The following is an 11,849-nucleotide window of genomic DNA, read 5'->3' on the forward strand; positions in this document are numbered from 1 at the left end:
AGGCTACATAGTAATACTTTGCAAAGCTCTGTAGTCTTTCTTACTGAGGCTACATAGTAATACTTTGCAAAACTGTAGTATGTATTACTGAGGCTACATAGTATTACTCTGCAAAACTCTGTAGTATTTCTTACTGAGGCTACATAGTAATACTTTGCAAAGCTCTGTAGTCTTTCTTACTGAGGCTACATAGTAATACTTTGCAAAACTGTAGTATGTATTACTGAGGCTACATAGTATTACTCTGCAAAACTCTAGTATTTCTTACTGAGGCTACATAGTATTAATTCAATTTTATTTAAAGTGTCTTATCATAACAAAGTTATCTCAAGACACTATACAGTTGAAATAAGACTATAGTTGATTGAAGGAAAAATAGATCTCAGCAATTCAACAAAGAGCAAGAAGCGAAACACTGTACAGTGAGCTATACAGTGAGCAATGGCGAGGAAGGCAGAAACCTCGAGCGGAACCAGGCTCATTGTTGACGGCCTGCCGCTTTGACCGGCTGGGAGAAAGGATGGGGGGGTAGACAGATGGATAAGGAGAGGAGTGAGGGAAATTATAGTGAGAAAAAAAAAGGAGAGTGTAGGAGAGTCCATGGAGGTGCTGGAGAGAACTCGGGATCTGATGACATGGTGAAGATCCTGGATCAGCAGCAACTCTGGAGGTGGAGCCCTGGGGCTCCGGGAGCTATTACTCTGCAAGGCTCCGTAGTATTTCTTACCTAGATAACATAGTACACCTCTGAAAAACTGCAGTATTTCTTACTGAGGTTACATAGTATTACTCTGCAAAACTCTGTAGTATTTGTTACTGAAGCTACATAGTATTACTCTGCATGGCTCCGTAGTATTTCTTACGGAGGCTAAATCGTATTACTCTGCAAAACTCTGTAGTATTTATTACTGAAGCTACATAGTATTACTCTGCAAAACTGTAGTTTTCTGACTGAGGCTACATAGTATTACTCTGCTCTTGCTCCCTAGTATTTTTTGCTAAGAAAACATAGTACATCTCTGAAAAACTGCAGTATTTCTTACTGAGGCTACATTGTATTACTCTCTGAGGCTCTGTAGTATTTCTTCGAGAGGCTCAGTAGTGTAACTTGGCAAAGACATTCTAACGAATCATGCGAGAAACTCAAGGGCGTCAGTCGTAGAAAAACATGTATGAAACTGGATCATATTCTGAAAACACAATAATTGCTAAACACTGGTAAAAACACTGAGGACTCGTGGCACACGTTTGTTTCTCCTCTCAGGAAGTTTTATTCTCTCCCACGGCAGCGACGACAGTATATGATCACAGCTGATGAAGCTCACAATACTGACCACACGGCAACGATTGCATCGAACGAACATGAACCGAGTCGTTTCTTCTTCTTCTTCTGAACGCGCCGTGAAGCGCTGCTGCCGCACGCGCTCACGGAACCAGAACCCAGAACCCAGGATCATAAAATGTCTTAGTAGCTGTGCAAAAATAACTATAGAAAATATATTGCTCTTACAATGAAGCCATTAAATAAATTAAACTAGGTGGCGCCACAAGCAGATACAGAAGGACTTCTTAGTGTATATCGTCATGTACAAAGATATTTAACAAAGAACATTGAACACCATTTTAACAACGTTGTGCAGAAGAATTCAAATACAGAACCGGTGGATAAAAAACAAAAACACTTCAACAAACATATCAACATTCTCTCCTTCCTTCCATCGACTCGGGAATGCTCGTCCTCTTCTCTCCGACATCCTTTTCTTTTCAACTTTTTAAGCTTTTTGGTGTCGAGGTCTTTGTGCGTTAACCCCCCCCACCCCCGACCAAAAAACAATGTCAGGTGTTCCAGACCGGGTCAGGGTCTGCACTGTCAGCGGCGTCAGAAGTAGGATGTGCCACCATACGACTGATGTTTCTGTACCGTCCTTCAGGTCTAGACGTTGGACTCTATGAACGAGCGCTTCGGCTTCATGGACGCCAAGAGGAGGCCAGGATTCTCCCGGGCCTGCGGCTTCTTGCCGTCCATGAAGGCGTGCTGGACGACCTTGGGCTCGCCGTAGCAGAACTTGTCGACGTAGTCCTTGGCGCCGTTCTGCAGGCCGGCGCCCAGAGGTTTGTGCTGCTCGTGCTCGTGGTAAGTGCTGCTTGTTTTGGCGAAGAGCGGCTCCGGGTCGCCGGGCTGGTGACCCATCGTGGACACGTGACACATCTGGGCGTCCACCGACATCCAGCTGCGTCCGGCCGTCTGAAGGGTCGTGTGCTGCGGCGGCGGCGGCGCCGGCTGCGGCAGGAAACGCGCCGTCTTGTCGATGACGCCCATGAAGGGTCGGGGTTTGTACTCCGGCTGTTTGGACTTGTCCGAGATCTTGGTTCGGACGTCCGGGCCGAGCTTCACGCTGTCGGACTGACTGCTGCCGGACCCCAGGCTGCTGGTGGAGCTGGACACGTGCATGCTCCCGCCCGCCGCCTCCTTCGCCTCGCCGTTGTTCCTCTGAGGACCAGAACCGGCGCAGGACAACCCGTCCAGCGAGGAGGCGGACTGGGCCGACAGCCGATCGTGGCCCAGAACTTTGGAGAAGGTCGCCTCGTCACAGCTGCGGCCCAGAAACAGGCGGTTCCCGTACAGAGGCGCGTCAGGCGGGGGCGGTAAGGGGCCGATGTCGATACCGGGGCCCGGCTTCAGCAGGTGTCGACCCGGTAGAGGACTGGACGGGCCGTACTGAGATTTCCCTCCTAGTGAACGGACCCCGGCGGCGCCACCTGCTGCCTGCATGGAGCTCAGATGCTGATTGGTTTTGACGATCTGGGCTTGTTTAGCCGACTGCAGGACCAGGCCCTGCTGGGTCACGGCCTCCCTGTGTTCCCGGGGGTACCGGTGCAGAGGGAGCCTGCCTGGGTTCTGACTCTGGCTACTCGTTGGTTCCGAATGCCCGGCCCGGTTGAACGAGTAAGAGTTCCGACACGCTTCGGCCATCCTCGCCTGATCACCTTCATCCTCCTCCTCCTCCTCCTCCTCCAGGATGTCCCTCTGAGCCTCAACGCTCCGCACCAGACCGTGTTCTGATGTTTCCTGTCCTTCCTCGTGGTCCTGATCCGAGTCGTGACCTCCGGACGCCTGGCCGCACGCCGCCGCCGCGCCCTCCAGACCCGCTTTGACCTGCGAGCGCTGCATCTGTTTACACTCGTCCTCCACTCGAGCCAGCAGGCGGCGGATCTCGCGGTTGTTGGGGCACAGTTTGGCCGCCTCGTGGAGGTCCGCCAGCGCCGCCGCGAACTGCCTGTGGAGAGAGACCGGGGGTGGGGGGTCAGAACCGGGACCTCTTAGTGGACATGTTGACTCGCTCTCACCTGCTGCTGCGTTTAGCTCGTGCACGAGCGTAATACGCTTCGTACGATTTGGGTTTCAGCTCCAGCGCCTTCGTGGCGAACTCCTCCGCCATCCCGAAGTCCTACGAGAAGAACCAACGTTAACGGGGATCTGTGATCCTAGAACCAGGGACCGGGTCGGGACTCACGTTGAGTTTCCTGCGGCAGCGCGACAGGTTGAGGTACAGGGAGACCCGCAGGTCTTTGAACGCCTTCAGGTCGTCGCCGAATCCTTCCCTGGGGAACTTCCTGAGGGCGTACTGGTACCTCTGAGCCGCCTCCTTCATCTTGCCTTTCTGGAGGACACATGAAGGTCAGGAGGAATATTTTGAGTTAAAAAACGAAAACCTGTAACTAAATATTAAGGTTAAAGTGTTTTTTTAATACATTTTGAGTTAAGAAGGTCTTGGTGAGCTTCTATTATTCTATTCTATTCTCATTTTTTTCATAAAATCCAGCAAGATCCCATTGACGACTGAGGACGAGAGGATACATTAGACTCCAGCAGCTTTTAAAGCCGATGTTTGGACATATTTTGGTTTGAAAACAACTGAAAGAAGTCACGACTTCATCAAGAGTCATGTGGTCTGTAAATTCTGCAACTAAATGTTAAAACTAAAAATATCATTTAATTTCCATGTAGACACATTCAGTCGGAGCGGTTTTGACCGCCACTCTCAGGACCTCTTCCTCTGACCTTGTAGAGCAGGTTCCCCTCCTCCATCAGCTTCTGCAGCAGGATGATGAGGATGTCAGGTTTGGACGTGGCCATGGCCCAGGCAGCGTTCCCTGCAGGGACCAGAGAGGGAGTCGTGAGACCAGAACGCTGGAGTCGCGGTCGCATCATCACTTCGCTGTATCGTCTCTGATCAACGGTTTTTCGAGGCAAAGTTACCTAAAGATTGTACCTGATCGATCATAGGGCGACGTTCTGTACCCTTCGATTACGGGGGAGCAGTTTGGAAGAGAAACGAGAGAGAAGAGAAGAAAAGCAGCGACGTTTAAGTCCAGAGACACCAAGAGAAGAGCTGGAGACGCTTTCGAGACGAGGACGAATGGAAATGATTTTCTTCTCAAAGCTTTTTTCGCTAAATTACACCAGAGGGAGGTTTAAAGACCAGAGATGGACGAGATTGAAACGAGATGATGATGAAGATCCTGATGAAGTCGCCTCTTCGTGTTACATGGTCAGAGAATTGAAGTCCTCAGCGAAAGGTTTTTCTTACCCAGCTTGGCTCCTTTCTTCAGCAGCGTCACCACCACCGAGGTGTTGCGGCAGCCGATGGCTCGGTCCAGAGGCCGCATCCCGCTGTAGTCCACGTGCTCGATCACGGCTCCTCGCTCCACCAGATACTGGACCTGAGGGTCACACGTGTGTGTCAGGGGGTCCGGATTGAGTAAAGAAGGACCCTCAGAGAGACCTGGTCTTTGTTGAGCTTCTATTATTCTATTCTATTCTCATTTTGTTCATAAAATCCAGCAAGATCCCATTGATGACTGAGGACGAGAGGATACGGTGGACTCCAGCAGTTTTTAAAGCTGATGTTTGGACATATTTTGGTTTGAAAACAACTGAAAAAAGTCAGGACTTCGTCAAGAGTTTGTAAATTCTGCAACACCAGAGTCAAGTACTCGACAATACTATAGTATTTTTTAAATTTTTTTTACGTACGATCTCTGCGTCGCCGTAGAAGGCGGCGAGGTCCAGCGGGGTTCTTCCGTTCTTGTCCGTGTGGTCGATGATCGCCCCTCTCTCCACCAAAAACTGGACCACGTTCTTGTGTCCTTTCAAACAGGCCCAGCTGAGCGGCATCAGGCCCTCTTTGTCCATGGAAGTCAGTGAAGCACCTGTCAGACAAAACTCAGGGATTTAAAAAAAAACAACTGGAAGTATATCAGTGCCAGAGTAGAAGTAGTAGTAGTAAGTAGTACTAGAAAAAAAAAAGGGAAGTGTATCTGTATGTTGAACTCTGACCTTTGGACAGCAGGAACTCCACGGTGGTCAGGTGACCCTCACACGCCGCCACCATCAGTAAAGTGCGTCCTTGTTTGTCGCTGACGTTGATGTCGGCGCCGTGTTGCAGCAGCTGCTCCGCGATCTGAAGGAAACCGAGGCTCAGGATGAAGACGCGTCGGACGACGACGACGAAGGTCTTTTTTTGTCCTGCGCGACCCCTCACCTGCCGGTGACCTTGTCTGACGGCGCAGTAGAGCGGCGACACCCCGCGCCGGTTCACCTGCTGCACCGCGGCCTCCTGCTCCAACAGGAAGCTGCACACGTCCGCCTTCCCCCGACCTGCGGACGCCGTCAACGCTGGCGTGGAAACAAACACGGAGGTCAGTCGACGCAGTTCCTTGTGCTGCCACTAGAGGTCACGTGTACCAGACACCTCTTAAACATTTTGTTTAGAACAGTGAGGTTTTGGGGGCCCTTTGACCTTATGGGGCCCTCGTGGAGTCAAATAACTTTTCGTGACCTAAACTTAACCTACACTAAACATCCAATATTTACAATAAAAGAAAAATAATCTTGCATGATCTAACAATGCTTTGCCGCCCAGCCAACCAATCACTGGTTTCGATTACTGTTGCCATGGCAACCATAGACGTAGATTTTAAATTCAGTATTACAGTGATAAATCAGTCGTCACTTCATAGAGCAGTTCGTGGAAAGGCATCATGGGAGTTCAACGTTTTGTTGGCACCGTAAGTAAAGGTGGGTAAATGAAGCTATACAGTACTATTTAAATATGCAGTACTGTGTGTACACTGAACATATTTAGGTATCGCTAACCAAAAGACGGACACGTGTCGCTCCAACTGTTGACCAGGTTCAACAACAGATTCTTTTTTGGGACTAAAGATTTACTTTAGTTTCGGGGGAACATTGTTTTGAGAGGATCCTGAAGAGTTGCTGGTTGAAATCCGACAGCCGTGAAACGTATTTGTGCTGCTGACACATCGTGTGTTTGTCTCGAACAAACCTGATCCGAGTCGTTCCACGGATTCTTGCGGGAGTCGGATTACGTCGCTCTGCATATCCACAAGTGTTTTGCATCCTAAACGGGGCGCCGGCGCCGCGGACGTGTGATTTAATCTGCATCGACTCGAGCATTAGCATGATGATGTTTGGTTAGAAACACGTCTTCACTCGCCGAGATCAAGCGCTGAAGGAGAATTCTCTCCGGTGGACTGAAGGCTCAGAGGTCGTGACCTCCGACACGGTCGCTGCAGCTTAGCGCCGCCGGTTCAAACGCCGGAACACGAGGAGCGTTCACAAGCTAATCTGTCCGTCAACACGACCCTGGGGTCGAGCGCAACATGAAGGAGGTTTTCGCCGAGTCAGCGCTTTTGACGGCATCAGTGGAAAGACAGATGTGAAGACTCGCCAGGAAGGTCGAGCTCCGGGTTGAAGGTCGTGCTTGGGTTCAGAAGAGGAAGTGTTGAAGGAAATACTCTGTTGGTGATTCATTCCAGCTCAGAAGATAAACTTCAAGACAGAAACAATCATCTGTAGAAATACTTCATGATCCGATGATTTAGAAACAGAACTGACGACTCTAGAAGATTTAGATAAAGACCAAAGTAGTCACAACTAAAACAACACAAATATATTTCCATTGGATCAGATATGGAATCATAGTAAAATCCAAAATTGAATACTCAACATTGAATCTGTCACTATTTCAACGTTAAAAATACATTTCCACATTTTGGCCAAAACACCTGGAGAAGCACTAAAACAGAGCATACCGCTGCCAAGGAGCTCACTTCAATCGACTTATAATACAATCAGCTCGATAACAACTTCTATAAATTTTGGCCAAAGATACAGATTTATTAAATAAAACAGTGTTGCTATTGCTCTGAGGAACAAAAGAGGAGAGAAGTCGTACAAGTCGCTAATGAATCCTTCAAAACTCTTGATCACCACCATCATGGATCACATTAACAGCCACTGAACAAACACAACAATGCAAAGAAATTTGCCGGTTCTTATCCAATGACCGTCCGTCACTAACCTGATCAATACAAATAGTTAGTAAGTAAGTAATTTTTATTTGTATAGCGCTTTTCCAGACCAGGGTCACAAAGCACTTGAACAATCAAAACAATATTCAATAAAGTACATACTTTAAAGATCAAGATAAAACTGAGAACACAACAGGAGTTCCAGAAAATCAAGGAAAAGCCTGAACAAATAAAAACGTCTTAAGATGTTTCTTAAAGGAGTCAGTAGATCATCAAACACAGAGGAAGATCGTTCCAAAGCTTAGGAGCAACAGTCTGGAAGGATTTCTCTCCTCTGGTCCTGAAGTGTGCGTGGAACCATCAGTAGATTCTGATCCACAGACCTCAGAGCCCGAGCTGGGGTGTAAGGCTGGATCAGATCAGTGATGTAAGGAGGAGTCTGACCATGAATAGATCTGAAAGTAAGAACCAGAATTTTAAAGTTGATCCTGAAAGAAACTGGCAGCCAGTGAAGAGTTTTAAGGATCGGAGAAATGTGAGTTCTTCTACTTGAACGGGTCAGAATTCTCGCTGCAGAGTTTTGTATTAACTGCAGGCGAGACAGATCCTTATTGTTAAGACATGAAAATAAACTGTAACAAGAGTCCAAGCAAGAAGACACAAACGCATGGATTACAAGCTCCAGATCATGTTTTGACAACATTTTCCTAAGTTTCGAGATTTTTCTCAGTTGAAGGAAACAGTTTCTGGTCAGATTTCTACAGTGTTGAACAAGAGACATGTCTTTATCAAATACAACACCCAGGTTTCTCAGGCTCAGTTTGACAGACTGACCTAAGTAAGGTAAGGTAAGGTAAGGTAAGGTAAAACTTTATTGATCCCTCAGGAGGTCTCCTTTGGGAAATTGTTTCCCAAAAGTCACCCAAGTACTGACTCAACCCTGGAACCTTATCATCAGGAGCAATCACCAGAGTTTCAGTTTTGACAAATGCTCTTGTTGCTAATGTGGCTCAGTGGACGAGCGACTAATGGAAAAAAAAATTCGTAGAAATTAGATGTTTTTCAAACATTTTTTGACATGTCATGTTCAACTGCACACACACACACACACACACACACACACCCCCCCCCCCCCACACACACACACACACACACACACACACACACACACACACACACACACACACACACACAACCAGGTGAAAGGCTTCAGCACCAAACCCTCTCCAGTAATCATGTCCAGAGCCCTGCAGTCATTTAGCAGAACCAGCACAGAACCACCGGCCGACAGCCGCCTTCCATCACTCTGACCCACATTCATCTGAACCTGCTGCTCAAAACGCCGCCGGCGAACAGATGAGGCCATTATTCCTCCTTTAATTTCATCCTCTGATCATCTTCAGCCGAAGGAACTCCAAAAAAAACACAGACAATATATTTTGAAATAGTTTTTTCATCTCAATATCTGATATATTTTCTTTAGTTTAAAACATGTTTCTATGCTTGAGAAGTCAGAATATTTTTGCTATACAAGTTCTGAAATCAAAAATCTCTAATTAAGAATTTAAAAAATTGATATTTAAATAATTTAAATTCACAAAACTGTCTTTTAAGAGATTCAAATATATGACATCACATAATTAATTAATTTACAATAAAGTAAAAAAAAAAGTCTTGTTTTCATATTCAAAATTACATTTTCCCAAAACAGAATTAAAGTCTAAATCCCAAAATGTGTGACGATTCATAAAGAATTGAAAGTAAACATTTGTGTTCAAAATTCCATGTTGATTATTTAAGTCAGAATTTCTAGTATGAAATTATTTTTCGGATTATTTAAAATGAGTAAAAACCCATAATAATATAGATTAAAGAATTTTTGAGTTTTTTATTCAAAAGTTTTAATTCAAAAATAAATAAATCTAAAATTATTTTTCAAAGTCGAAATATCAAATATTAAAAACTCATGATCTGATATTAAACCTTTCTTTTTCTGAGCTAAAAGTTACAAACGTCTAAATGACCAAAACAATTCAAATGGATAAATTCCTAATTCAAACATGGTCCATATTATCTTAGATTAAAAGTCAGATTTTATTTAGTTTTTTTAATCCATAGTTAGAAGAAGTCACAACATAACTCGGATTCCATCCATACGTCCATAAACTATATGTTAGAAACAAACAAGAAATCAACATAAACATCACGACATGAACACAAAACTTCCTCTTCAGCCTGAAGTTAGAAACTCTCGTCTGTATCGGAGATTGAATCCGACGCGAGAACAAAACTGGCAGCAGCTGTAAAGTTCCTCCGGAGCGTCGACTCTGACGTTCACAACAGATGGTCGAGATCTTCGCTGCACACGTCGTCCTCCAAACAAATAGCATCGAGGGACTCGTGTGGCGGAAATACAGCGACGAGCTGGAAAAACCTTTGCTCGACGCCGACGGAATTATAATCAGAACCAACAGTTATTGTCCACAGAGTCTGGAAGTTAAAGAGTCGCCATTGTATAAATATTATGATTCAATTTAACAACTTTTAATTTGTTGTTGTTGTCGTTTTTGGGCATTGAATTGATTTTGTTATTAGAATTCAATCATTTCTATATTCAAAGGTTGAATAAAAAAAAGAAAAGGTTACATTTAATCTTTTTAATTTTCAATGATACTTCCATACATTAAATATTCAGACGGCACTGATATACTTCCATACATTTAATATTATGGCACTGATAAACTTCCATACAATTAATATTATGGCACTGATAAACTTCCATACATCAACTATGGCACTGATATACTTCCAAATATTTAATGTTATGGCACCGATAAACTTCCATACATCAATTATGGCACCGATAAACTTCCATACATCAATTATGGCACCGATAAACTTCCATACACCTATAATGGCACTGATATATTTCCATACATTTAATGTTATGGCACTGATAAACTTCCATACATCAATTATGGTACTGACAATACTTCCATACTTTAAATATTATGGCACTGATATACTTCCATACGTTAAATATTATGGCACTGATATACTTCCATATGTTAAATATTATGGCACTGATAAACTTCCATACATCAATTATGAGACTGATATTCTCCCATACATTAAATATTATGGCACTGATATACTTCCATACATCAATTATGGCACTAATAAACTTCCATACATCAATTACGGCACTGATAAACTTCCATACATCAATTACGGCACTGATAAACTTCCATACATCAATTACGGCACCGATAAACTTCCATACATCTATAATGGCACTGATATATTTCCATACATTTAATGTTATGGCACTGATAAACTTCCATACATCAATTATGGTACTGACAATACTTCCATACTTTAAATATTATGGCACTGATATACTTCCATACGTTAAATATTATGGCACTGATATACTTCCATATGTTAAATATTATGGCACTGATAAACTTCCATACATCAATTATGAGACTGATATTCTCCCATACATTAAATATTATGGCACTGATATACTTCCATACATCAATTATGGCACTAATAAACTTCCATACATCAATTACGGCACTGATAAACTTCCATACATCAATTACGGCACTGATAAACTTCCATACATCAATTACGGCACCGATAAACTTCCATACATCTATAATGGCACTGATATATTTCCATACATTTAATGTTATGGCACTGATAAACTTCCATACATCAATTATGGTACTGACAATACTTCCATACTTTAAATATTATGGCACTGATATACTTCCATACGTTAAATATTATGGCACTGATTTACTTCCATATGTTAAATATTATGGCACTGATAAACTTCCATACATCAATTATGGTACTGACAATACTTCCATACTTTAAATATTATGGCACTGATATACTTCCATACGTTAAATATTATGGCACTGATATACTTCCATATGTTAAATATTATGGCACTGATAAACTTCCATACATCAATTATGAGACTGATATTCTCCCATACATTAAATATTATGGCACTGATATACTTCCATACATCAATTATGGCACTATTAAACTTCCATACATCAATTACGGCACTGATAAACTTCCATACATCAATTACGGCACTGATAAACTTCCATACATCAATTATGAGACTGATATACTACCATACATTAAATATTATGGCACTGATATACTTCCATACATCAATTATGGCACTAATAAACTTCCATACATCAATTACGGCACTGATAAACTTCCATACATCAATTATGGCACTGATATAATTCCATACATCAATTATGGCACTAATAAACTTCCATACATCAATTATGGCACTGATATAATTCCATACATTAAATATTATGGCACTGATATACTTCCATACATTAAATATTATGATGGCACTGATATATTCCGTAAATTAGATATTATGAAGGCACTGTTATACTTCCATACACTTAATATTCTGATAGCACTGATAGACCTTCCTACATGCAATATTGTGGTGGCACTGA

General features: G+C 43.4%; 1 protein-coding gene across 6 annotated transcripts in view; it reads right to left on the reverse strand.

Annotated features, from left to right (window-relative positions):
• Window positions 1–1,243: 1,243 nt before the first annotated feature.
• The window catches only part of tanc1b (tetratricopeptide repeat, ankyrin repeat and coiled-coil containing 1b), a 118,994-nt gene continuing 108,388 nt past the window's right edge, over window positions 1,244–11,849 (reverse strand). For 3 of the 6 annotated variants that reach the window (XM_087804382.1, XM_087804386.1, XM_087804387.1), the window contains 8 exons: window positions 5,342–5,680; window positions 5,039–5,214; window positions 4,593–4,725; window positions 4,275–4,304; window positions 4,064–4,155; window positions 3,516–3,662; window positions 3,349–3,449; window positions 1,244–3,278 (listed from right to left, as the gene is read on the reverse strand). In XM_087804382.1, coding sequence (XP_087660508.1) covers window positions 1,934–3,278; window positions 3,349–3,449; window positions 3,516–3,662; window positions 4,064–4,155; window positions 4,275–4,304; window positions 4,593–4,725; window positions 5,039–5,214; window positions 5,342–5,680 — 2,363 coding nt within the window. In that variant the 3' untranslated portion in view covers window positions 1,244–1,933. The remainder of the gene's footprint in view (window positions 3,279–3,348; window positions 3,450–3,515; window positions 3,663–4,063; window positions 4,156–4,274; window positions 4,305–4,592; window positions 4,726–5,038; window positions 5,215–5,341; window positions 5,681–11,849) is intronic. The other 3 variants (XM_087804384.1, XM_087804385.1, XM_087804383.1) reach the window with 3 other exon arrangements.

This window comes from Callionymus lyra, chromosome 12 (assembly GCF_982586985.1).
Source record: "Callionymus lyra chromosome 12, fCalLyr1.hap1.1, whole genome shotgun sequence".
Classification (NCBI taxonomy): Eukaryota; Metazoa; Chordata; class Actinopteri; order Syngnathiformes; family Callionymidae; genus Callionymus; species Callionymus lyra.